Raw genomic sequence first — 27611 nt, 5'->3', positions numbered from 1 at the left:
AATATTAGAATAGGCAGATCTGTAGAGACAGAAAATAGATTAGTGGTTGCCTGGAGCTAGAGGAATGGGGGTGACTGCTAATGGGTATGAGGGGGTTTTTTCTGAGAGGGTGATAAAATGTTCCAAAATTAGATTGTGGTAATGGCTGTACAACTGAATATACTAAAAACCATTGACTTGCATGCTTTAAATGAGTGAATTCTTTAGTATATGAACTATATCTCAGTAAAGCTGTTTTTAAAAGTATTAAGTGAGAATAAAAAATGATGTGTCATCAGATTTTCCAGCATTCTTTTAGAATACAAATCATTTCAGTAGCGCGTATATTTGGGTTATCGTCTCTATTATCTTCACTCTTAGAGAAAAGCTCTTCCTCGTTACAACTAGGTAAATTTTCGTTTTGTGTGTTTTTGCGTGGGTGCCCTTTTAGTTTTAGTTATATCATTCAGATGAGATCATCAGTGTCGACACCCCTAGCTCTGAACCTCCTTCCTTCGTCTGGGCAGTGAGAATGGTGAACATGCTCACTCAGTCTTTGCTGAATTACCAGCTGGGCCTCACAGTGATGAGAGCAGCATCGTGAAGCCACTTGCCCCCAAGGAGAGGGCCACAGACTCCCCCAGGCTGCTCCTGGCTTCTGGGCAAGGAGCCACAGGTCAGAGGCCTTGCTCTCACAGCAGGGAGAGAGTGATGCCAAGTTTCCCAGGACAAATGGTTAATATACAAGGATGAATCAGAGAACTGAACAGTCCACCCTTCACATCTTTAGTTGGTGGAATTTGCTTTGATTTGTTTTCATTTTCTTGAACCATCTGTGCGTGGCAACATTGGCCAGCTTTGTTTCACCACACCTTCATCTCCCAGCCAGTAGTCGCTAAAGCTCCTTTTTCAAACTTATTGATTGTGATCCATAGTCATACATTTACGTTATGACCCATTGTGGATCATGGTCATAAAGGCTCTGAGGGGATCCCAGCGTGCAAAGAAACTGGGTTTGTTCAAGGTTCATCCATCACTCAGCAGTAGGGTTGGATGACAGGAACCTCGTAGAACAATCTACATTTCTGAATGAAAAAGCTACTTTAGCAACCCCTAGCTGGCAGATTAAGGAAAGGGACTCTACTTATCCTTATCATTTTTTTCTTGCCTTAGAGATGGAGGGTGGGAATTCTTTTTGGTAGTCAGTGATGCAGTGGGTAAAAATCTTCCATTTATTAAAGAGAAACTATGTTGTGGTTATACAGATTACCCAGCTGCGGTTAACATCTATGAAAACCATTTCCTGAGTGCAGTAAAAAGAAAGTTTTCTGCTTTCTGTACCAGACTCCGTGGGAACAGATATTTTTCTTTGTTGAAATCCATTGCATTGCTTTAGCAAAGTGACACCTAGGGCTCAGGCTTGAAACAGCCCCCTTCTTTTGATCATGCTTGTGCAGGTAATTGCTTCCCAAGGACTCTTTAAATCCTAGATTGTAAAGGGGTCCTGTGACAATGGGAAAACTGTGGATAATGGTGTGTCCTGGCTTTTTGAGGATAGATGGGAGCTGCCCTGGAGTGGGGCAGGTTGGGATCTGGGCCTCGTTGACTTGCCCCCTGAGTTACCAGGATAGCGGCTTCTAGGAAGCCAGAGAAGACGCCCTGGCAAGCGAGCGAGCGAGTGACAGCGCAGATGCCGCCCCGAGAGGGATTTGGAGTCGGGGCCCCAGGAGGAGTGTCACGTGCTGGCAATTACCTTTCTTACTATTCAGCCCCATCTAATGAAAGGACCATAAAGTGCACACACACACACACACACACACACACACACACGGCAGAACTGTGAGGTGTCGGGAATCACTGCATGCTTATTTAGTAGTGGTAAGAAGTTGAGTCATGGAGGGGAGTAATTTTGCAAAATGTGTGCTAGCTAACTCCTGTGTGTTCAAAGCCTTGTGCCTACCCATTTCTAGAAAGGAGCGCAGGCATGACTCATCTGATCTGACTGAAACTTCGACCTGATCTCAGCCTGGGAGGTGGCCAGGAATTTAAAAATGTATTTTAAAGTTGACATCCTCAGACATTTTCATGAGGAGATGGAGACCTGCCTGAGAAAAAGCAAGCCGGGAGTCAAACAACAGAATGAGGTTTGAGAAAACATGCCAACTCCTGAATCAGCAATTAGCCAAAACAAGCCAGTCGGAGCACATGTATCTTCTGGGCTTTGCTTCTCATGTTGGCTGGTGTCTCTGACAGATGTGCTTTTTTCCTGATGGGATCGATCAGGGTGAGTGTGGCTCCTGCCCTCAGACCAGGCAGGCAGTCCGCAGAGCCGCCCTGGCCTGGTGCAGTCACAGGACGAAACCAACAGAGCTCTCCTTCGGAAGGGCCTTGATGTGTTAGCCGCCAGATCCTGATTCTGCCTCATCTCTCCTTTGCCTCTGTGGCTGTGATTGGTTGGAGCCCATATGGAAGCAGTATCAGGAAAAACAAGCTGTGCCTTCCTCAGTTGAGCTCCCAGGGTTCTGCATAAAGAAAAATGTCATTATGGGCTTTGTTAGAAGCTGTATTTAATAATTCCTTTAAAATTCGGTCTCAGAAATGTAAATGGCCTGTTTGTGTTGGTCAATACATTATTCTCCCCAACTCTACCTGATCATACAAATTAAAGCAACAGCAGTTTGCACCTCAAGGGGAAAGTGTCCCTCCCCTCCCCAGGCATAACCCTCATTCCCAATAAACTAAACATTTCCTCCTTGGAGAGCCCCCAGGCCTCCTTCACTCCCCAACTGCTGTGAAATGGTGGAGGCCCTTCCCTGCTTTGCCCTGAGCCCCCATCATGGGAATTGTGTGAGGAAGGAAGTTGCTGGAGCAGAGGCAGGAAGGGATGTGGCATTATCTCTTCCCCAGGGAATGACATACAACCACAGGGGAGTGGGACAAAGGAGAAGGGAAATTCAGTAGTATTTCCTAGAAGTCTGGTGGGTAGGCCAGAGGGTTTTGCTTTGCCACTGACTTCACGTCACTTAACCCTACGCGCACCAGGCCTCCAGCCCTTGAGAAGAGTATCCAGGTATCGAGGTGAATGCTTCCATGTTGGCCAGAGACCTCTGTGCTCACCATTGGCAGATCTAGTCTAGGACTCTGCTGATGATCTCATAACCATTGGCCATTCTCCAGTTACTGCTTTTTCCCTTTTTAGAGACTTTCTTACAGCCAGAGCTTTTTGATCCCTTTGGGATTTTCTGCATATTTATCCTTCAAATAGGGTCCTTCACTATTCATTCACCCCAGTCTGTCCTTAGACATGGCCAAGGCATTATAGGTGAGGAATGAAATATGCAGTCAGAACTTCCTGAAGGTATTATTCTACATATTACACATTAATTACAAATTAATCACAGAGAAGAGAATGTACGTTTACAAATGAGTCCCCACATTACCCAAGGGGCCACACTTAGCATCATGAGTCCTGGGCTGACCTGACACTGTGTGTCCATTACTATGTGATGGTGCAGTAAGAAGTACCCTACCTCATGTACATGGCATATTTGGCATAGGAAAGAGACAAATCCTAAACGAGCAATATTCTGTAAAACAACCAACCTAGACTCAAAAGACTATCAAAGACCAAAAAACAAACAAAAGGCAGAAGACTGTGCTAGATTAAAGGAGGCTAAGGGAGCCCCAGATGTGGTGCCTGATTGGAGGCAATGGAGAACAAATGTGAAGGCCGTTGGGGAGGCATTGAGGGAAATGTGAATATGAACTTTAAGTTAGATTACACCATTCTATCAATGTGAGATTTCTTGGGTATAATATAAGGTGTTGTTTACGTAGAAGAATGTCCTTAGGAGACACACACAAAGTATTTAGAGGTGAAGGAGCATGAATCATCCCCCCCCCCCAAAAAAGATAAGCACATGTGGCAAAATGTTAATAATTGGTGAATCTAAGTGAAGAGTGTTTAGGTAATAGTCGTTCCCTGCTTTCAACTTTTCTGTCAGTTTGACATTTTTCAAACAGGAAAGTTGAGGGAAATTTCTCAGTAGACCACACTGCTGTTCTGGTGCCATCACATTCCATACCGCAGAAGCAGGAGTGCACTGGATGCTCGCATACCCTAAAGCTCACCCACCCACCTGGCAACGCAAGCCCTTTTGCATCTTCATACAGCATTTTTCTCTGCATTAAGTGTGTGAACCAAGCATTGCAGAGGCCTCACGTGCACCAAGGAATGGTGTGGGAAAGGACCCATTCTTTCCTAATGCTTGTCTAAATTTGACCCTCTCTGAAAGGTCTGAACTAGGCAGATTAATAAAGACAAACAACAATAAAAACAAACAATTGCCTTCTGTGGCAAGGGGCGCAAGCCCACTGAGCTGGTTTCAGCAGAACAATAGACCAGTGGACGACTGTTCTTCACAAAGAGGGGCATTAACTTTCTCTTGGCATATGATGCAAATAAACTGCTGCCCAGCAGATGAGTTAGTTTGTCCCAGAGAAAAAGTCCATTTCAGTCACTTGAGAGTCCCTAACCCCAAGTTACTTGTCTCAAAAATAAATGACCTTTATCGCAAGAGAGACCAGAAACTGTGCAGTTAGAAGATCCCTACTGCTCTGGGGAGAACTGACTGTGAATGAATGTCTTCTATAGGAAGAGCCGTCCATTTAAACAGAACCAAGTCAGCTAGAATAGTCCTCCCAGCAGCAGCTCAAAGGCCAAAGCAGGCAAAATAGACCTCTGTGCTTAACAGGTAGGGAAGGAAGAGTTGAAAGGGGCTTTTTCTATAATATAGTGTTTTAGAAGCTTAGAATTCAGGGCTTTTGCAACCAGAATCATCAGGTATGTTTCATAGACATGCTATAAAGATGCAGAGCGGTGGAAATCAAATCAGACAAACTTACGTTCCCTTCACTCTTTTTTTTAAAAATTTATTTACTTATTTATTTACATTTGGCTGCGTGGGGTCTTTGTTGCTGCACGTGCGCTTTCTCTAGTTGCGGCGAGTGGGGGCTACTCTTCATTGTGGTACGCGGGCTTCTCATTGCGGTGGTTTCTCTTGTTGTGGAGCACGGGCTCTAGGCACACGGGCTTCAGTAGTTGTGGCACACAGGCTCAGTAGTTGTGGCTCGCGGGTTCTAGAGCGCAGGCTCAGTAGTTGTGGCGCACGGGCTTAGTTGCCGCATGGCATGTGGGATCTTCGCAGACCAGGGCGCCAACCTGTGTCCCCTGCATTGGCAGGCGGGTCCTTAACCACTGCGCTACCAGGGAAGTCCCTCCCTTTGCTCTTGGATTGGCATAAGATCGATAACTGAGTAGCAGATCGTTTTCTATTTGTACAAAAACGGAAGCTGCTGCTGTTTGCCAGCTTTTATTTCACCTTTTGCTGATAGATGCCTTTTTTTGGCTGGCAGTGTATCAATGTCAATATTTCTGGTTTTCCACTTTCCTGAGTCCCGATGTCCCATAGAATACTGTCAATACAATGTTGGGAAGTGAATGGGATTTAAACTCTTTTCCTAATTTACCACTGGCTTCCATTCCATTTCCTTGAGTCATCTTGTCTTGGGCCTTGCGGAGATTACTTAGAGACTTACACAGGTGGGGAGTGAAATTGGCCCAGAGACTAGGGCTTTACATTTCATTCTTCGGGATTTCAGCTTAATCCAAAGAAGATCTGAAAGAGAATAGTGGTTTCAATCAGACAGCTCTCACTGAAGAATTTCATCATAAACTTTCTTCCCATTTCTCAGGAAGTACCGTGCCAGTTCCAGACCCTTGTATGGCTCTGGAAAGTAGTCCATGGGTAAGCTACAAATAAGTCCACTCCTGCCTTGTAAACAGATGACAAACACTAAGGAAACTGCATATCTCTGCCAAAGAATCTTTGTTCCAAATAATTTGCCTGTTAGTGGTTAAGCAGGTTGTGAGAGAGAAGGCATAGGCTTGAGCTGGGTTCTGTATGTTGAAGTTCTAAGTAAAGGTCAGTAGTGCTTCCATGCACATGTGTTGACCCTATCCTTGCTTGTCTAATTGTGGCGTTTCCTTTTCTTTCCTGTTGGTCCAAGTACAGTGTTAAATCCTTCTGTTATAAGATTCACTTGGATAAGTCCATTATCGAATCATATTAAACATGTAGTGGTCACGTACCATGGCAAGGCTTTGTACTATGCTGGGTGAGCCAAGAATGAGTAAGACATGGGCCCTGTGTACAGTAACCTCCAGGACAACAGGGAAAATAAGAATATCCTCCCCAACCCCAAAATCAGCAGTGAAATTGGTGTGTGGAAGGGATCTCCAAAGGTTATCTGTCCTCAGCTCTAGTATCAGCAAGGTGGAGAAGACAGGCCAGGTGTCAAAAGCACTGAGTACCAGACCCAAGTCTCCCACGGTGAACTTGGGCAGATTTCTTAAGCTTCTTAGACTTTAGTTAACTCATGTCTAAAATAAAGAGGTTGCATTAAACAGCCTCTCAGCCGCTCCCTGTTTTGTGTCCTGATAGTATTTGGTCACAGTTTTTTTGGATGATGATCTCCTCTACTAGATTTTCTCCTGGAAGCCAAAGATTATGCTTTATATATTTTTGTATCCCCAGTTCCAAGCACATTGTCTGGTGTACAGTAATTTCTGATTAATCTTTGTTGGATGAGTCCAATGAATGAATGACTCTAAATTCATTCCCAAACCTCAAATTCTATTCTGTGAGACAGCTGAGTGCCTGAGGCTGATTTTAAAGATTATGGGAAAGATGTTCCCACCTTTTCTTCACAACCAGTTGTTGTGTCCTCTCATCCTTTCTGTTTCTGTTTAAGAAGTTATTTTCCCAGCTCCTTTCCAGTACCTCTCATAAATAAACAGCAGGATCCAGAGCATCACTGAGCATGGCCAGATAAAGCAGTGCTTTTGCTACGAAACAAATCATTTGAGTGACTCTGTGTCCATGCTCATGGGACTGGAGCAAAGAAAACATGTTACTTTAATCTCTTTATAATAGACTCAACAGGATGGAGTTTATCATTTAGTTGCAGTGAATTTTGTTAAACTTCCATTCTGGGGGCTAAAAGGCAGCATAATTTCTAGCAAATTATCATTGTAAACTTTGAATTCAGCAAGGAAAAAGACAATGGTCATTTTGCCCTTTTTGTCCCTCTTACTCTTCTGAGATTCTGAATATTTTTTTGTGAGGTCTTGGTTGGTGTCTGGTGTTGGGACACGTCATCGGGCTTGGTACCGTGGGAAGGGAATTGGGATAATTGCTGATTGATGGAGAACAGGACAGAAAGCACGAGAAAAAAGGCTTAGTAAGAGGCTCTTTCACAAGTGTGCTGTGCACTCAGCCGTGCTCTCTGATGGCACGGAAGCCACCTGCTTAGAGTGAAGGCCGTGCTCCTCAGACAGGATTAGTCCTCACATCTTACGAACTTACGGTCATTGAAAACACCTCGGCAGCAGTAGTCTGGATATGTCTGAGTATAACCTTCTGGATGCGGTCTGTGAGGGAGCAAGTGCAGGGTGCCTTCCTGTGAACTTTGACCTCTAACAGGTGGGTGAAGGTTCTCTTGAATGTGGTTTCTGTGACACAGCTCATCCCACTTTAGAACCAAGACTGGAAAATCTGCAGCTGGGGGAGGGGTTGGGCTGTCAAAGCCGACTTTCTGGTAGTCCCTTGCCATTATGGCTTAGGATCCAGACCAAAGAGAAGTCAGTGTTGCTGTTGCTCTGATGCCTGTAACTGCACTGGTTCCTGCTGACAGCGGAGAGGTCTCCAAGGGCATTCGGACCTTCCCCTTGCCCCCGTTTTCCAGTGTACACACCTGCTAAATGCCTGTGGGATGCCAGTGCTGAAGTTGCTCCCTCCTGGCCTAGCTGCAGTTCTGAGAGGGGGAGCCGTAGGCTGAGGCGCTCTCTGCAGTTTCCTTCACAGCAGAATAGAGACAGCCAGCAGCCGCTGCCCAGAATCTGGCTCTTTCCTGCCTGCCTCAGCTTTCCCGAAAGCCTGATGGATGAACTTTAACAGCAGAGATGGGTCCAAGGTCAGGGTAAATCTGCCTTCCTGAAAATTGCAATGGAATGATGCCAGGATTATGCCACTAAAGCCCCATTTCAAGGTGGGGAGTGAGTGTGAGACCCCACATTCCAGGTTCCAGGAACCAAGTGCTGGTCTCTCCGTGATGATGAGCCTCCGCATGTTTTGGCTGCTACTATAAATGTGTCGTTCACTTTGATTTAGCCTCAAATACAAGATGGATAATTTTGCTTTTGAGGCCATCAAATTAGGAAATCATACACCGTGTTAATGATCCAATGCAAGCAGACATAGAAGCTTTCTCCTAAAGCATAATAGCACAGGTGAAATTTTGCTGATATTCATTTAAAGGGGGATTACGACTTTTCCTTTTCTAGAACCTTTTTCACTGCTATGCGGCAAAAATCATTTTCCCATAGACTTCTCGAAATGACTTGTTGAAAAGATGGTATATTCTGGTAATACTGTCAGAGCTGTAGGCTGTCGGGGAGAGGTGGTGTACAGAGCCGTGGTGCTGCCCAGATAAAATGGGGAACCCTGAGTTGCTGAGAGGTGATTGGCAAATATAAGTGGAAATTACTCCCCTTAGAATTCCCCAATTTAGAAGTGTTCTGAACACCTTTATTCTACAAAAATCTGATTCTCTCCCACTAATTGGTTCTGTCATCCAGGTGACATTGTTGAGTTTATCGAGTGTCCACTGTTTACAGAACTATATCCATGTGCTAGAGAGAGATTTGGAGACCCAGAACTTAAGTATCCACACGATATAGAGCCTGCAAAGGGAAAGTCATGTTGCTCCTCAACATCTTTGCTAGATCCCCCTCAAAGCAGAACCTTAGGTAAGGCTTTGAGTGCAGGTGGTTTAGTTGGGGAGGTGTCCCAAGAAGCAAGCGTTGAGGGGGTGGGAAAAGTGAGGCAGGGAAGGCAGAAAAGCCAATACAAGAGTGCACGCATTTCCAAGGCCACGAGCCATCAGGACTTCTGAGAAGCATTCAGTGTACCTCCCAGGACTGCGTATGTGAGGACAAGAGGTTGGGCCATTTAGCCACCAGCTCCTGTCCGCCACAACCACTCCACCACAGTGCTTCTGGCATGTAGGCAGGGTCAAGGGACACCCTGCGGCCAGAAATGGAAAGCCTCCAGATGTGTGGTTTTGGTGAGATGTTGTCCGCAGTGGCTCTGAGCTTCCTCAGAGCTGACCAGTGCAGCAGCAGCTGAACGTAGAGCCCTCAAAGCACCTGTTACGGAGAGGAGCAGTGCCGTAATGGGAAAAGAACAGGGGTGCAGTAGAAACACCAGCAGGAGGTATCTAGTTCAGAGACTGGGGAAAGGGTCTGGGAAAGCCTCCTGCAGGAAGCGGTTTCTAAGCTAAGGCAAGACCAGATGAATGGGAGGGGGACCGGGAGAGGTGAACTGCAGGTGTGGCTGGAGTGTAGGTTGCAAGGGGAGATGTGGCGAGAGAAGATCAGGAAGAACTCTGCGAGCGAAGGAGTTTAGACTTTATTGTAAGAGTAATTAGGGGTCAAGGAGGAGACATTAACCAGAAAGACGTGATAAGCTTCATATTTTCAAAAATTCACGGTGAAGACAGCATGTAGGATAGATGCCAGGATGGAGCAGGTGAGTGATGGTGGGACAAGACAGAAGCAGGGAGACAAGTGAAGAGCCTGCTTAATCATCCAGGTGAGAATATAAAAATGAGAACCAGGACAGTAGCAGTGAAGCAGGTAAGAAGGGGAAAGATTTGAGCCATATTAAGTTTCTGCCTCCCCACTTATGCTCTGTTCCTGGTAAAATATAGTCTGTGTGTGTTGATGGAGAGATTGTTGTAGGGACTGTTATCCGGAAAAGAATTAGAAGATATGAATCAAAAGCTCATAAAGAGCTCTTTGGAAAATCCTTAAGCAAATTGGGAATAAAATAGCCGTCAGAAAATCTCTCGAGTAAATTCTCATGTTAGAAGTGAGACAGCACAGTGCACCACACCGAGGGTCAGAAAAGCCTTGTTTTGCCCTGGATCTGCATCTTCTGTTGGTTTGACCTTTGTTGTATCATTTAACCTCTCTGCACTTCATTTGTTCAACTCCAAATGAGGGCAGTGATGCCTGCCCAGCCTCTTCTGAGTTGATCTTAAGCTGATAGCCTGTAGTAGGGTATGACCACAACAGGGAAGCTAATGAGAGTGTGGAGGGTAATGGTTCAGCACTAGGAGTCTTGTGTTCAGTGTGGACACTGGCCTATCGGCTTTTTCCAGGGCAGGGGTAGTGAGCCACCCCTCACTGGCCCTGTGCTGCAGGAAGGTGGGATTTCAGAATGGTTGGTGAGACACAAGATCATCTTGAAGTTCCTCCTCCAACTCTGAGACTCAGTGGTCCTCTTTCACGGCACTAGGGAGAGTAAGATGAGAAATGGCTATGAAACACTTGAGCCTTCTAGGCAAGTGAGAGGTATTAGTATTGATGTTGTCAGTAGGCCTTGTGATGTTAGCTCAGAGAGGTTTTAAATGTTTTAACCCTCTTGCATATCCCAGTAAAGCAGAAAATGACTTCTAGTTTCCTGTATGCTGGTATATAACTTGTTTTACTTTCTAAAGAGACCAAAAGCCATGTTCATTCCATACTTCCTTCCCCTAGTACCACCTTCTTACTAGCTGCATTCTGTCTTGCTTATTTTATCTCATACATTTAACATTGACTAGAAACATTTGACCTGCCAGGACTTGAACTTGGACATATGGGGTTTCTCCCACCGTCCACGACAGCATAACCAGCAAGTAGAGCACAGGCTGTACATTCCCTGCTTTCAGGATGAGGAATGTTCTCCACCTCCTGGGAAAAACCAGGGTCCTGACTCACAGGAGTTGAAAGGAAACTGATCTTAGGGTCTTTTTAAGATCCTGTAACTCTTGCTCATCAGTGTTGGGATCTGGTTCTCTTTCTCTTGAAGGGACTCCCTGGGGCTTTAGTGCACAGATGATGACCGTGATTCAGGATGGATAACATTTATTGCCCCTTTGCTCTGTGCCAGCTGCTGTTTTAAGCACTTTTTATAGAGGATACACTACAGCCCTGTGAGTAAGCATTCACTTTGTAGATTAGGAAACCGAGGCAGATGTAGTTAAATACCTAGCCTAAAGTCACATGGTTCGAGCTGGAATATGAAGCAAGGCATGTGATTGTAAAACCATGTCTGAATCATGCTGCACTTCTCCCTCCTTGCAAGCAGAGACCTGTCTGTCATACAGAGCAGACAGAGGTCTTCAGGATTTCCTATCCCCAGGTCGTTAGAGTGGTCAGAGGTATTGAGCAGGAAGAGTGCATTAGGATTCTGGTCTCCTTACTGTGCTCTCCACAGCGACAGGAAGTACCCTGGATGCAAACATGGCTCCCATTAAGATAAATCGCTTGAATCTAGGGAGGCCCGTGCCAATCAGAAAAACCATTAATCAAGAGATTAGAGTTGTTACCTGCTACATGTTTCATGTTTTTGCTTTCTCTAGGTTAAAAAGATCAAGTGGCATGAGCAGCCTTCTGGGGAAGATAGGAGCCAAGAAGCAGAAGATGAGCACCCTAGAGAAGTCCAAGCTGGACTGGGAGAGCTTCAAGGAGGAGGAGGGCATTGGCGAGGAACTAGCCATCCACAACCGGGGGAAGGAGGGGTAAGAAGTAGTGCGTTCTGTTCTCTGAAAATCCTCCAAACCCTGGGCTAGTTCATTGCACGTGCGCCACCCAATTTAAGTAGGCAGGAGCTTTTCACGGTAAAACAAAAAACATGAGTTCTCTGGTTTGTTGTTGAAGCTGTGTTCTAATGTGGGCAGGTCCTGTCGGTGAGGAAAACATTGGGGTGACAGGAAGGGGGTGGGAGGGCACGTGAGCAGCACTTCTCTCGGGGAGAGGCACGTCTGCCAAGCTGAATTTGCTGAATTGCAGCTCCCGTGAACTGTAAGTCACCTCGTTTGTTCATGTGGTCAGATCTGGCTCACCGTATCAGCCTCGGCCTCATCTGAATTATTTGGCCTTCTGAGAAGCCAGACAAGCTCAGTGCATCAAACGCAGAGTCAACAGAGCGCCTAGATGTTGTCGGGTATTGTGGGATATTTTGTCCGTGTCATTGTGGCCCGGGGTGGGGCTTCACCTTTGGCTTCAACCTATGTGACACACCAGCCCTCAGACAGCATCTGGGCCATCACATGCACCCTCTTCCTCTTCACTTTGGAATACAAAGAGGGTGTCCATAAACTGTGTACAGGAATGTCCTGAGAGAAACGATGTTCACTGAGTACTTAGGAACCTCAGAAGGAGCCAAGAACAAAGTTACGACAGAAGTGGGTCCATGGCTCAAGGTCCACACTCCCCACCCCTAACAGTGAAAGGAAGTGTGCATGGCCCATCAGACAGCCCTGGTACTCCACATGCCTGCCCCTCTCCAGCAGGGGCTCTCCCTGCAGTCGCTGTGCATCCCTGAGGCTCAGCTCCTTCACCAGTAAAACTGAGATAGTAATACCACCCTTAGGGTGGTTGTGAGGCTCTCATGAGACAAAACATGTGATATATATATCATGCATATATGTATATAGCACAGGCAGACCTCAGAGAGATTGCAGGTTCTGTTCCAGACCACCGCGATGAAGCAAATATCGCAATAAAGTGAGTCATAGGAATTTCTTGGTTTCCCAGTGCATATAAAAGTTATGTTTATACGATACTGTAGTCTATTAAGGATGCAAGCATTATATCTAAAACACAATGTACAAGCCTTAATTAAAAAATACTTTATTGCTAAAAAATGCTGACAATCATCTGACAACACAAGATTGCCACAGTCCTTCAATTTGTTAAAAAACACAGTATCTGCAAAGTGCAATAAAGTGGAGCACGATAAGAAAGGCATAAAGCCCTGTCCACATAAAGCCCTTTGCAGAACTGCCTGTGACTGTCACTTAAAGGTGTGTATTAAGTGGTAGTCATTCAGGTTACTTACAAGCTAAATTATAATAAAGATAGGTGAGGGATTTGTTTGGGGGGGTCATTTTTCTAGATTAGGTTTCACGAGTATTTGAATGAACGTAGAAGCTGATCAGTAGATTAAAAAAAAAATGTCTTTAGTGACTTTATGAGCTTGTTTAACTACCAGACTTCTAAGTCCATCTGTCAAAGATGGTTTGCCACAGGACAGAGGTAGAAGTACCATAGCCATCTGGGGAAGGGCCCACAAGAAAGCACAAGCAGGAGTCAGTGTTACCTGCAGAAGGCCTCTGATGCATGCCCTGAACCTCCCCACTCTGACTCAGCTCTAGTAACTCAGCCCCGCCACTTCTCCATGTTTGCCTGGTGATCTCAGGCAGCAGAGGAACTGCCAGTGCGTGCCACACTTTACTGCTTCTCTGAGGATTGATTATATGGGTTAGACAGTGTTGTTCTGTTAATAGAGGTCTTATAAAAGTAAGGAGTGGTGCTGTCGAAGATAAGGGAGAGATAAGAAGATGTAGGCTGGAAGAGAAAACAAGATTAAAAAGGACATCTGCCCAATGAGGACTTTTCAGGCAGTGGAAAATCACATAACTGGGTTAGGGAACAGCTAATAGCATACAACCTTTAAGCTCTTTGCTTTTCCCTCTGTCTCTGAGCCTCTTCTGCCTGGCCAGATGATTCCACGGATCTGATTGTATTTTTCCAATGCAGATCTGATGACTTCTGTGCTCTGCCTTTGGCTCTTCTCACCTGCCCTCTCTAGTGCCCACCCCATACCTCCACTCACTGCCTTTCCTAGCTCCTGGCAGATTAAAGGGCCCAACCCCTAGTCCAGGGAGGGAACTATTACTCTGGTTCTTACCTTGGCTAAGCATGAGAATCTTCTGGGGGTTTTCCCAGAGTTACATGACAAGGGCACCCCTGTGCACCGCTGAATCAAGAGTCACAGATATCTGTGTGGTGTGTGTATGTACACACAAACACACACACACACACACACACACACAATGGAATATTACTCAGCCACAAAAAAAGAATGAAATTTTGCCATTTGCAACAACATGGATGGACTTGGAGGGTATATGCTTAGTGAAATAAGTCAGACAGAGAAAGACAAATACTATATGATATCACTTACATGTGGAATCTAAAAAATATAACAAACGAGTGAATGAAACAAAAAACAGATACAGAGAACAAACTTAGTGGTTACGAATGGGGAGAAGGAAGGGAGAAGGGGCAAGACAGGGGTAGAGGATTAAGAGGTACAAACTACTACGTATAAAATAAATAAGCTATATGGGAATATAGCCAGTATTTTATAACTATATGGAGTATAACCTTTAACAATTGTGAATTACTTGGGAATTCTCTGGCGGTCCAGTGGTTAGGAACTCCACGCTTCCATTGCAGGGGGCATGGGTTCAATTCTTGGTCAGGGAACTAAGATCCCACAAGCTTTGCAGCTGGGCCAAAAAAAAAAAAATTGCGAATTACTACCTTGTACACCTGAAACGGATATAATATTGTACAGCAACTATACCTCAATTTTTAAAAAAAGAGTCACAGATACCTGTATCTTTAAATCACTCCTCAGGTGCTTCTCGTGCACAGCCTGGATTGAGACTCACTAGACCACAGCAACTAAATTCTAGAAATGAGAGCAAGACAGTCAGCTGCTGGGTGAGCCTTTCCAGCACGTATGTAACTTAGAGAGCTGACTTCAAAACAGGGACTGTCGAGAAGGGCAAGAAGATTTCTACTGAGAAGTGTGCCCAGTGCCACAGTGTCAGAGGGTGGGAAGCACAAGCCAAACCTGAAAGGTCTGTTTGGTCAGGCCCCCAAATTCTCTTACACAGTTGCCAACGAGAGCAGAGGCCACCTGGGGAGAGTCTGCTCTGAGGGAATATGTGGAGAATCCCAAGAAGTATTACCATGGAACAAAAGTGATCTCTGCTGAAACTAAGGGGGAAAGGTCCTATTTGATAACATCTCAAAAAAGCTACTTATGAGTAATGATTGGCCTCTACCATATTTATTATGAGACTGTGACATTTTTACAGACACCATACTTAAATTGTTCTCCTATACAAGAATCCAAATCATGGATAGTGATAAAAAATATTCCTGTAATACAGTCCTGACTAAAATAAGATGGAATTGAGGTTAAAAGATTATGTTGTGCATTTTGTGTTTTGATAGTAATTCTACTTCAGTAAGTGCTATCCCATCTTTCCCTTTATAAAGCTTTAATAGAATTTGAAACTACATTGGTCAATATTGGATTATTATTGTCCAATTTTTAAATTTTATTTAGTTTATTTATTTTTGGCTGCATTGGGTCTTCGTTGCTGCGTGCGGGCTTTCTCTAGTTGTGATGAGCGGGGGCTGCTCTTCATTGTGGTGCGCAGTCTTCTCATTGCGGTGGCTTCTCTTGTTGCGGAGCGTGAGCTGTAGGCACGTGGGCTTCAGCAGTTGCAGTATGTGGGCTCAGTAGTTGCGGCACGCGGGCCCTAGAGCATGCGGGCTTCAGTAGTTGTGGCACACAAGCTCATTAGTTGTGGCGCACGGGCTTAGTTGCTCCGCGGCACGTGGGATCTTCCTAGACCAGGGCTGCATTAGCAGGCGGATTCTTAACCACTGCGCCACCAGGGAAGCCCTACTGTCCAATTTTTTAAAAGCAGTTTTGCTGTGTGAAAATATTCACATAAAGAAGCAAAGCACCTTAAGAAACAGCAGGCACAGGACCAGATCTGAAGAATTTAGACAATGGAAATATCAGAGACAGGTTTTAATACAATTATGCCTACTGTATTTAAAGAAGTAGACAAACTTGAAAATATTTGCAAGAAGAAGAAACTATAAAACGTGGCCTAAAAGACCCAAACAAAATTTCTAGAAATGAAAAATTTAATAACCATAATTAAAAACGAGAGGGATAGATTTAATAGTAGTTAGACCAGCAGAAAAGAGAAATACATGCAGTGGAAAAGAGCCAGAAGAAATCATCCAGAATATTGTTCAGAGAGACAAAAAATAAGGAAGAGGGAAGTTAAGCCTCCTGGAGGACAGCGTGGGAAGAGATGAGAGACACCTCTTTACAGACTTTTCAAAACTCAAAGAATCCCAAGATAAATAAAATAGAAATCCACACTGCAGAGTGAAGTTGCAGGAAACCCGTGACAAAGAGAAAAATCTTAAGAGCAGCCAGAAAAAAGAGATTTCTTTGAAAGGAGGGGCAGTTAGACTGACAGGTAGCTTCTCAATTAACAGTACTTTTCATAACATCCCCAAATTGGAAACAACTCCGATGTCTATTTGTAACAGACAAATAAAGTGTGATGTGTTCACACACCGGGATACTCTTTACCAATTGGAATGAACATGGGTAAATTTCAGTAACATAATAACACAAAGAAGTTCATGCAGTATGGTTCCATGTATTATATTTATTTGTTTTAATTCCATTTATAAGAAGGTCAAAAATGGGCAAAAACAATGCGTCCATTAGGTCAATTTGTGAAGAAGCAAGCCACGAAAGAACGCACACAGTATATGTCTATTTATGTTGAGTTCTCAGGCTGTCACCAGGTCAAGGAGCCGAATGCTGCCAGCCTTCAGGAGGCACGTTCATAACTTTCACTCAACACCCAAGCCCAGCCAGGTGTGAGCCTGCCCACATTTCCACTTCCCTTTCAAGTTTCTGTTCCTCTGACATTACAATCTAGTTGTGCTTAATTGCGAATCATTATAAAGCAAGCTCTTCCAGTCCGGCTTGGACTCATCTTCTGCTTCTTGGCTTGCTATATAATGATTCATCTGCCTTGCCCATTTTATACTCTGTGTGTGTGCGTGTTTGTTATATTTTACAGTAAACTGAAGTGCAGTTGAATTCAAATCCTGGCTCTTCTACCAGCCTGCCATGTGCTCTAGCCCCAGTTTCTTCATCTGTGAAGTAGAAACTCTTCAGTGTACTGCTAGGTTTATAATGGGAATTAAATAAGTAGGGGAAATGTCTGGCATGTTTATAGATAGGATTCCCCCCACCCCACCCCAAGTCTCCGCCCCCTCTTCTTTCTTCTGTCTGCCATTACTGACCACGCCAAGCTTAGGGCCTTACTGGAAGGCTAGGTGCTCTGTTCCTCTAAATCCCTTCCTGGTGTATTCCTGCCAAGCCTTCAGGAACACTTCCCACAGCCGTGGCCAGTACAGCTTGGGGGCATCTCCTCTCTGTCTCCCAGGCTGGCCACTCTTCCTTCTCTGGGCTTTTAAAGTAGGGAAGTCCCAGGGCTGAGTGATGGGCAGCCGTCGTTCCTCATATTCTCTCCCCCAGGAAAGCTAATTCCATGGCTTAAGTACTATTTTCTACTGACGACTCGCAAAAAAGCTCTCTCCTGCCTGACCATCCCACTGAGCTGCAGACTCCCGTAGCAGCTGTTTAGTTGACATCTCCATTTGCATGTCCAAGACATTACATCAAACTTAACATCCGAAACCAAATACGGATATCCCCCACTGTTCAAAAGCTTGCTTACACCACTTTGCTTTTGCGAAAGACCTCTACATTTTCTCCCTAACTGAAAGAAATCTGGAGAGGATTTTCGTTTTCACCAAAAGGCAATTGCTTCTTCACTTCACGCCATTTCAGCTAAGAGAGGTGTTATAGGGACGCTCTACTTTCGGATAGCTTGAGATACCTCTGCTTGCTTTCTTTCCATAAACAGACTCCTTCCTCAGACTTCTCAGAAAATGGCACCGTCACCATCCACCCAACTGATGAAAGAAAGCCCTAGGAGCATCCTTTTTCCACTCAATCCTGAAAGTCCAGTAGACAGTTCTGTCATGAAGTATTTTGGTCCATCCCAGCTGCCTGCAGTCCGGTACAAGCTCTGCTCCCTGCTTCTGTATCTGTACCTTCCCTCCATTCTTCTCTACATCACAGCCAAAATGATTTTTTGAAAGTACAAACCATTTTTCCTCTCTTCCCTGCTGATTTTAAGTAGCACTTAAACGAGTGTTCACCTCCTTACCCTGGCGTTTGCAGGCCCCCCGAGCCGTCCCCTGCCCACCTCTGACCCTCTCCCCTGCTCCAGGCGGCCCAGCCCCTGCACTGCTCCTCCGGGTCCTCCTCCACGGTGGGCTCTTGTTGTGTCACTCAGATGCCACTCTCACTCTCTCAGAGTAGCCCCACCTTAGGAAGCCTCCATCAAATCACCCTCTTTGACCTTCTTCATCTCATTTATTGTCAATTGATACATGTTGTCATGTTTTGTTTCATGTACGGTAAGCCCGGAAGGGCAGGGTCTGGTTCACCACCCCGCCACCAGCGGGGTGCTAGAAGAGCATCTGTCCCAGAGCAGGCGCTGAGCCATTGCACTGTCTAAATGCACATCCCACTAGCTGTCAGGCAGCCATGGCTTTGTTTTGGAACCTAGTAAGATTGGAATTAACCACCCAGAAAATAAGGGCATGAGAAGTCAGAATGACACCTCCACCTAGGCACCATTTTCAGACAGCAAAGTTGGTTAAAATGCCTGTTCCAAAGAGGTCAGCTGCACAGCAAAGAATCGCTGCCTTTCCTCTGAGCCATGGACTCCAGGGCGCAGTCCAGCATTTCAGGATCAGTGTCCCCAGTCGGCACTCAAGGCCTTTAACATTGCTTCCCTCTATTCCTATAACTGATCGCACTAGGTTCCCTGGCAGTGTTCGCCATCAGCAGCGCGTCTCTCCAACACTGCTGAGGTAGAGGCCAGCAGGTTTGGGGGGAGGGATCAACACAGAGAAAATCAGAGGAATACGGGCTTGGTCTCGGCTGCTGCTGGCAATCAAATTGAAGGTCATGGAGCTTGATGATTGGAGACCAGGTGTGCTTGTGATTCGGAGAGGCATGAAGGAGAGAGAAAATAATTTTCTTTCTCCAAAGAATCTATCTTCATGACCCCCAAGAGTCACTCTTTCAGAACGAGCACAATCTTGAGGTGAGATGGGAGGAAAGCAGTGGACAAGAAAATTAAAATCACCACCCTTTCACTTTGGCCCTCGAGGTGTTTGCGAGTCATCCTCTTGCACAGGCCTTGTGTGATGTTGAGCAGATTGCTTCTTTCACTTGCACTTCTCAGGGCAAAGAAATGCACCTCTTAGTACTTCCATCACAGAGCTTTATTCCAGCCCCAGACGGCCTGCACTGCCTGTGGCTTTCTGGTGTTGGTCCACTTTCCTTCTCAGGTTTATGCTGCACAGAACGCCTGCTGGCTCTGCTGGGGGCATAGTGATAACGCAGCCCTGAAACGTCCTCCGTTATGTGCCTGCTTCGGATTTCCCTGCACCTCCCTGTGCTCTTTCTTTTCTTGACCAGTGGGCAGGACGCCTCTCGTGGGCGGATGTGACTGTTTGGCGGAGCTTTTGGGGATCAGCTGCCCCACAGAACTCTGCCTTCTTGTGGGGGTGGATGGGCGTCCTTTCACTTGTAGCCTGGTTTCCCAGAAGTAGGTACTAACATGTTCTCTGGAAGCATTTTCTACCCTTCTCGTCCTCTTCTTCTATTTTTCCTTCCCTCCACATTGGCCTAGATCTCAAGAAAATTGGTGGCAGAAAAGTAATTTGGGTTGCAGGATCAAAAAGATGACCGAGCCTATTGTGTCTAACCTGGTTCTGAAAGGGAAGGCTTAGAAAATCCCTTAGGTTTTGGTGCTATTAGCTTATTTTATTAATGACAGTGAAGAGCTGCAGCCTCTTAAATGGGCCACATAAGGCAGTAGTGGTGGGAAGGGATGATCCCCTCTGCCCTTCCCAGTAGACTGGGCTGAATCAGTCTGGGTCCCCAGGAGTGCTGGGCACAGACCAGAAAAGAAGCCTTGCACTTGTCAGCTGGTGGTTCTCTTCTGGGACTGTAACCCGCTTAAGGTGCCTGAAAACTTTCTGAGGCTCAGTTTAAATAGGTCGTCCACTCGGGCCACCTTGGAGGAGGCAGCCTTCCCCACAAGCCCTTCCTCTTTCTGGGGCATTTGGTCTCTTGGTCCCTGTTCCAGCTGTCCCAGTTTCTGAGGCTTTATAGTGATACAGTCAGGTCAGAAATGGGAAGCAAGAACCGCACAACACTCATAGCCATTTCTGGTTTTATTGTTTACAAAGTACTTCTCACAGTTTCATTGTAGTGTCAGAGGGGTGTTATAATTTTTATTCCTGTTTTACAGAGAAGAAAAATAAAGTATCTTGCCCACAGTCACACACATAGTAAATGTCAGAGCCACCCTCATCCTTGGCACCTTTTCTGTCTTGAGGGTGGGAGGAGGATGTCGAGTAGAAGTGTTGTTCCTGGTCAGCTCTTGGCCGCAAACCAAAGCCATCGCAAGGATCCGGTTAGCAGCTGCAGATGCTGTGAACGGGGGAATGAAGTCGCCAAACCTGCCTTGATGGCCTTTGTCTGGGTTGCCCTTGAGAATTGCATTCTGCATATGTGCCCCTCTTTGCTGCCTGAGGCGTTCCCTAAACCTGAACTCTGCCTGCACCTGCTTGTTTAGCACCCAGCCTGGCTTCGCTCTCGATAGTCTCAAAGTCAGCTGGACCCGGCACCAGCACTGCTTCTGGGAACCTGCAAGGCATTATTCATGCTCAGTGAGCATCTTAATTTAAGTATCACTTCCTCTTCTTTAAAGGAAAGTCAAGAAGAAAGACCACAAATGCTCAAAGCCACATACTTCCTCTTCTTTCCGCCCCCAGGCCCGCTCTCTCAGGTATCCCTAGGTAATGGCTCTCTTGAAACATGCCCTAAAGTTGTCTTGAACCACGGCTCCCGCATTTGTTCTTTGGGAACTTCCAGAGAGGCAGTTAAAGCGCAGGCTGTCAGAACACTGATCTCCGTCGTGGTCTTCACCAGGGCCTGTGGGCTGGGGTGGGGAGGGGTGACGGTTGTAGTGTGACAAAGCCCGTCAGTGATCTCGGTTAACAGTCCCCACTGGGGAATCATGGGTCCCTTGGTAGTAGACAGAAGATGAATTTGTTCTGTCATGTGTCTACTTACCGGCCACAGTCTCTCCTGCTTTCACACTTTATCAAAAGGGGTCCACAGTGTCTGTGGCTTCCCCATCTGCCGGGGAATCTGAAATTGAAATTTAACCAGACATCCTGGATTTCATTTGCGAAATTTGATGACCTGACCTTGAGGGCTTATGTCAAGCCTACAAGCAGGCCCTGCCCTTGTGTTTCCAGCCATTCTGGCCCCTCCTTGGCAATTTTGACACAGCAGCTGAGTTCCTGATCCCAGACCAGGTGGTAGCTAGTAGTTGCTGATAACGTGCGTCAAGAGAGCTGACTGTTCCCCTTGGATTGATTGTCCTCAGAACCCTGACAGAAGCTGGCTTCCCGAAATGATGGTGACAACTCTGCCATTTTATCGAGCACCTGCTCTGTGCTAGGCATAATATGTACACTATTGCATTTAATCCCCACAACAGCCCTTCAGAGTAGGAATGATTAAGGATGATTACCTTTTTTGGGGGGGGGGGCGGGCAAATTAGGAAGCAGAATTAGCAAGGTCACGTGGCTTACCCAGAGACACAGCTAGCAAGCCGCAGGGTCGGGATTCAAGCTGAGAGCTGCCACCCTGTCTGTAGTGAGGTATAGGGTTAGTGGCCGCAGGCCTGGCTGGAGAGCGGATGGGCTGGGCTGGGTTGCTCCTCACAGGGTGCTGTGGGCAGGCAAGCGAGGCCCTGAACTCAGCAAAGGAACACAGGGTCCTGAACCTGCTAACGTTCTCACCCTAAACGTAATGACCTTGTAATGACAGATGCACATTTTCCACAGTGCAACAAAGGAAAGATTAGTGCAGAGATTCAATTCTGCCTCCCGTTTTCAGTGGCAGTTTTGCTCTCTCAACAGATTAATTAGCAGCAGAGATCCCCTCCCCCCAGGCAAGCGGCAGCACAGTTCAGGCCAGAAGGTGCACGAAAATGCAGCTGTGTCTCATTCAGCGGCCAGCCTTCTCGCAGTGCCTGCTGCTTCAACCCTGTGCTTCCTTCTCACCCTGCCTGGGAGGCCGACAGAAGCCTTGTCTGCTGAGCCTGGCCAAGATGAGGGGCAAACCACCAGCTTTTAGGGGACCCTGTGTGTGAGCCGTGGATGGCAGAGGTGCTTGACCTCGTTCCCTTAGAGGAATTTAAGGAAAGGCCTCTTCTGTCGTCCTCGCAGAAGCACCCTGGCTGCATCTGGGTGGAGGACACAAGGAAAGGTGGGAAGGGTGAGGGGAAGGAAGGAGCTGCAGGTAAATACCTTCGACGGTGAGCGCTCTGCGCACCTCAGCCCACTTCACCTTCCCTGCAGCCCCAGGAGGTAGTTCTTACTGGGTTTCTTCCATTTGTAGAGGCACCTTTTCCCACATTTTGATACGTGTGTGCAGGGTACATAGCTTTCTCTCCCCACCAACTCAGCTCACCGCCAAGGCCAGGAAATGTGGTGTCACTATTTTGCTGCTGAGAAAAGCGATGCTCCTTGACCAGCATGGTCTGCTAATGTCTAACCAAGCCAGGCTCTGAACCTGGGCTTGAGGGAGCCCCTGTTCTTTCCTTAAAACCTGGTTACAAAATTGCGACATTTTCTTGCCTTCAGCCTCTAATGTACTTCCCCTTGATAAGTTGTTGGTTTCTCTTTTTCATTCTGTTTTCACTCACATCTGAACCAGAAACGTGCTTGTTTAGACTAAATGGGAGTGGTCTGGATGTTCCTGAAATAGTCGTGTTGTCCACTCTGGGCACCACCTGTGGTCATCCGTTTATGTTTGCTGTAACCTGATAATCCCACAGGCCAAGTGAACCCCTTTACACCGGGGTGAGGGATGCGGGGGACAGGACAGGACAGTGCAGGGGAGGCATTTTCTTTTACTGCATCTGCTGACAGATACCTTCATTTTCTTCCAGGTACATTGAACGGAAAGCTTTTCTAGACCGAGTGGATCACAGGCAGTTTGAAATCGAGCGAGATCTCAGGCTGAGCAAAATGAAACCCTGATGTGATGAGGAACCTACAGCAGCTTAATCCTGTTTACAACGTGAGCTTTTTGTGCGTCTTTGAAATGTTTCCCGTGTTTCCCATTGACTGTTTCCCAGCAAGGTCTTTTTTTCTACATTGAATTTCTGTCTTTGTATCTTGATCTCATGTGATTTCATTCATTTTACTTTTAATAGTTTGTCTTTTAAAAAATAAAAATAAAAAAGTACAGGTTGGTCCTGTGAGAGGCTGGTGAAGATGACAGCACTCACCTTTCCTTTGTTCTGCTACAAAGTCCACCAGGCCAAGCCAGCACCTCCCAGGCCTGTCCTGGCCACCATGGTGGAGAGAGTGACCAGCCTGCACACACGTGAACCCCCAGAGGCTGTAGGGCTCCCTGTGAAGAGGCTTGCCAGTGTTGGTGGAACACCAAGTCCCCGGGCAGCTCTGTTCTCAGTTCCACTCCTGCTTCTCTCCTGATCTCCTTCTCTCTCCTGAATGGGATTCCTATTTGCTGGTATAATGTGAGGCTGAAAATAAGGATACACTATTGCTGCATTAGGGATTTTTCTTTTCCTTCAGCCATTTTCATGTTCTCAAAGTCAACTTCACGTGTGCTCTCACCTCAGTAATGCTTTAATTTTTGGTTTGTCAAAGAAGACTCCAAAGGACTTTTTTTTTTTAACTCTTTAGGAAAATTTAAATTCCAAACTTCATATTAATAAAGCAGTAAACAGCACATCCTGCCCCTGTGGGCTGGCGGTGGGGATGTCCTGAGTAACACGGACAGGTTTGGGGGAGGTAGGCTTCCAAAGACTGGAATTCAGAATCCTGCCTGAACATCTACCAGCTCTGTGACCTTGAGCACAGTTCAGCTTTCTGAACCTTCATTTTGTGGTCTGTAAGTGGCCTGAGTAATACCAGAACCTCACAGGGTCGAGATGAGCAGGGAAACATGCACAGGTCTCCCCCTCCAGTCCTCTAATATGTGGGCAGAACCTCATGCAACCAAGACCTGATTGTCAGCCCTGCATGGCTGTGAGGTTATGACCCTCATTACTCACTGAGGCCAGGCTGGGTGGCCGGGCTGACTGAGGTGTATGCATCTTCAGTTGAGAATCATCTTTTCTGTCAGAGTCTTCTTTGAACCATAGCCCACAGTTTTTAAGAACAAGTGGATAATATTTTATCTAGCTCTTCACATCCACACTTAGTGAAAACTAATCTGCCTGACTCCCAAAGGAAGTGACATCTCTTTATCTAGGAGTTGGGAATTGCCAAGGAAAATGTTTGCAGGAAGTGGGGGCCTGAGTCAGCGCTGGGAGGCAGCTCAGTAGCCCTTTGCCGGGCACCGTGCGCCTCCCTTGTCCGTGGCGTGGATGACTGAGGAGGGTAGCCAAGGATACTTCCTGCTGGTCTGTGGAGTCCAGAGAATCCCTGAGAGATGAGTTTCCTGGCCTCTGCCATCAGTCTTTGTCTTCTTGTCCCAGATAAACGCATCACATTTCCAGAGCATCTGTTACCTTCCCATTACTGAAAAAAACTGCCCTAAAACAGCATAAGGTCAAAGAATAAGAACAGCCTTCTCTATGTGTTCTGTTCACCTATTTCCCAAGGAGCGCAGTCCTCTAATTAGGAGCGTTGCATGAGGTCCCTAGGGGAGAAAGGCCGCATTAAGAGCTAAGTCTTGAGTGAGGCGTGCGCCACTGGGGCTGAGGAGGGGAACAGGACTAGGCGCCCAGGGCCCGATTTCCTGAGAACTGACAGGTCCAGCAAGCCAGCTGGTAGCTGGTGCTGCAGGAGGGTGCAGAAAACCTCCCTAGAGAAGAATGGCGTGATGGTGCTGCTGGTAGCCAGGCAGGGACCAGGAAGGCCAGGTGACAGGGCTCTCCAGGTGCTGTGCTGCCTCTTGGCCTCAGCAGGACAGAGACGGTGTGTGCGGCGTGGCTCTCTGGAGTGCAGTCTTCTTCTGGTATTTGGTATCAGTCTTTAGCCAGAACTGGAATTGCTCAGGCATGTTGGGTAAGAGTCCATGACTCTTTTTTTTTTTTTTTAATTACCAAAATACCAGTAACAGATAGGAATTGGTGTAAGATGGTGGACTCCTGGGGAAGGATTCAGAAGCTCTTAGCTTCATCAATAAATGATGCAGTGGTTCCATGTGCCTGGTGCTTCCTCACAAGTTATCTGACCAGAAGAGGAAACTTGCCTGAGATCAGACTGTGAGACTGCCAGTGGTCACACCTGTGTCTTATGCCTAGAGGACAGAAGGCGGGGGGCCCTGCCGGCGAGATGAAACAGCCTCTCATCGCCTTCTGGATCCCAGCTCCTAGTTGGAGGATTCACGTTGGAAAGGAAAGATTTGAGTGCAAGGGGACAGAGCAGCCAAAGATGAAGAGATGCTTCCAGTTGAGAAGAATGGCAGCTGGCACACTCCAGTGCCAGAAGCTTGCGTCAGAAGTACACCAAAGGCTTGGGCACACGGGCTTCAGCTTCCAGTCCTCTGTGCCCTGGGGCAGCATCTGAACCTCTGTTTGGGGAAGAGTGTGCTGCCTCACCTAGACACACTCAGGCCTTGGGCAGACAGGCCGGTGGGGAGGCATAAGCCCTGCCCCAGAACCAAGTTTCTGTGCTACACGGTGTAGGCAGTGTTGCCCTCTCCTCTTTGGGATGCTGCCTGGTTTCAGCGAGTGAGGGGAGGAGGGGCTGGTGCCCAGGTGACAGTACCTCGGAGAGTCGAGGTATCTTAAATGCCATCCCACTGCACCTCCTTCCTTGGGCACACAGGTGTACCCAGGGTTCCTGCTTCAGGCTTTCCTTTTTTTCTGCAGCTTTTTTTTCATGCCCTCTTAAGGCAACTTAGATCCAACAGGACCACCAGATGCAATCTTTGTGCACACGAAGTTGACCACAGAGGGAAAGTGGGCTGTGGAAGTCTGGAAGATTCCACCCTGGTTCCCTGCAGCCTGGAATTGCCCAGTCCCCAGAGACTCTCCTTTCCAGAGCCCCTCTCCATGGTCTGCCGGTGATCCTTCATTGTTGTACCCTCAGAAAGCTGATGGTGTAGACAGATCTCCGCTCAAGTAAGGGACAAGGTGACTGTGTCAGGGAGGGAAGGGAGAAATGTAACATGAGGAGAACACTGGCAACATCTTACAGCGGGTTTGGCGTCCTGCCTCTAACCTTAGATTGTAGCCCTGCCATCCGGGTTGAGTCCCTCCCTCTGTGTCTCAGATTCCTTGTCTTCAAAAGGTTTCTGAGAATGCTTAATAATCCTGCTCTGCCCACCTCACAGTATTTTGTTAAATGAAATACATTATCCAAGTGTTAAGTTACTCTAATTAAATCGCACACTAAAGGCTCCCAGCTCCCCAAGACAGCCAGGCTTCTGCGAGTATACATTAGCACCGCCTTGAAGAACACTTCGGCGATGTCTCATGAATCTGGAGCTGCACTCGGCCTGTGACACAGCAGCTCTGCTCTTGGCTTGACATCCTAGAGAAGCACCAGCATGTGCACAAGGAGGCAGGCTCATTGGTGATAGTAAAAACCTGGAAACCACCCAGTGCCCATCAGGAGAAGGGGCCAGCTGTGAAATAGCCACACAGTGGAGTACAGTACAGCAGTGAGACGACTGGGCCAGGGCCACATGCCTCAACACAGATGAACCTCTTAAGCAGCATTGATGCGAAACACCTGACGTACAGTCCCAGTTATACAAGTTCAAAAGCATGCGAACATAGAGGTGATGGTTGCCCAACATCGTGAATGCAGTAAATGCCACTGAATTGTACACTTTAAAATGGTTAATTTTACGTTATGTGAATTTCACCTCAATAAAATTTTTAAAACATGAGAAAGACATTGTCCTTTGACTCAGAGTAATATATATACTATATAATTATATATATTCATATATTCATTCAATATAAATATATATAAACAAATGGGTGATAAACACTAAATTCAGCATAGTGGTTACCTCTCATGGGATTGGGAAGGTTATACAATACAAGAAAGGTAACAGAGGAGCTTCGTTTAATGATGTGGGTTTATATCTTCAGTTGGGAGTTGGGGACACAGATATTTATGTTATTCATTATACCTTTCTACTCTATTTATCTGTAATATTTCAAGATAAATTTTTTTGAAAGAAAGACAAGCCCACATTTAAATTTGCATCACCTCAGTCAGTCTCCTTAGGGAGAGATAGCCAAGGGATGGGCAGTTCAGGGATGGAGGGTTGCCATGGTGATGAGCTTGCTGGGTGTCGAGGAGCTTTTTCTGCCTCCTTTTCTGGGCCAGCAGGCATTCCAGAATGATCCCTCCAAGCTGCTTTTGAGACATTCTCCAGGAGATGAGTGATTCACATAGGTGAACTACTACATGCCCAACCCCTCCAGCCCCAGCTCCCCTTTCTCTGAAAAGCAGGTTGGGTGGCTGGGGGAGCTGAGGGGTCTGTACCAGGCCACGTGCCCTGTCCCAGCACAGCTGATGGTGTGATCCCTGCCGATCAGCCTTCCCCTCACCCACAAGGCTGCACAGGTGCACACAAACAGGCCATATGTTAGAAAGATGCTACCGTAGGCCTTGACTTGTTAGATGCAAACAAATGGTTCCTGACCTGGATAAATGAGCTTGAAATTTAAAG

General features: G+C 46.6%; 2 protein-coding genes and 1 pseudogene across 4 annotated transcripts in view; all 3 read left to right on the top strand.

Annotated features, from left to right (window-relative positions):
• Window positions 1-26816, top strand: part of CFDP1 (chromatin remodeling protein CFDP1) — a 136579-nt gene extending 109763 nt beyond the window's left edge. Inside the window, exons 6-8 of one of the 3 annotated variants that reach the window (XM_024735521.1) lie at window positions 11509-11667; window positions 22891-23021; window positions 25222-26816. In XM_024735521.1, coding sequence (XP_024591289.1) covers window positions 11509-11667; window positions 22891-22981 — 250 coding nt within the window. In that variant the 3' untranslated portion in view covers window positions 22982-23021; window positions 25222-26816. Of the gene's footprint in view, window positions 1-11508; window positions 11668-22890; window positions 23218-25031 lie in introns of those variants that run through there. The other 2 variants (XM_024735520.1, XM_024735519.1) reach the window with 2 other exon arrangements.
• Window positions 12083-14995, top strand: LOC112393451 (cytochrome c pseudogene; annotated as a pseudogene).
• The window catches only part of BCAR1 (BCAR1 scaffold protein, Cas family member), a 53828-nt gene continuing 49124 nt past the window's right edge, over window positions 22908-27611 (top strand). Inside the window, exon 1 of the mRNA XM_024735514.1 lies at window positions 22908-23021. Coding sequence (XP_024591282.1) covers window positions 22986-23021 — 36 coding nt within the window. The 5' untranslated portion in view covers window positions 22908-22985. The remainder of the gene's footprint in view (window positions 23022-27611) is intronic.

Source organism: Neophocaena asiaeorientalis, unplaced genomic scaffold (genome assembly GCF_003031525.2).
Source record: "Neophocaena asiaeorientalis asiaeorientalis breed wild unplaced genomic scaffold, Neophocaena_asiaeorientalis_V1.1 scaffold40, whole genome shotgun sequence".
In the NCBI taxonomy this organism is placed as follows: domain Eukaryota; kingdom Metazoa; phylum Chordata; class Mammalia; order Artiodactyla; family Phocoenidae; genus Neophocaena; species Neophocaena asiaeorientalis.
Note: the sequence above shows the minus strand (reverse complement) of the source record. Positions and strands in the feature narration are given on the sequence as shown.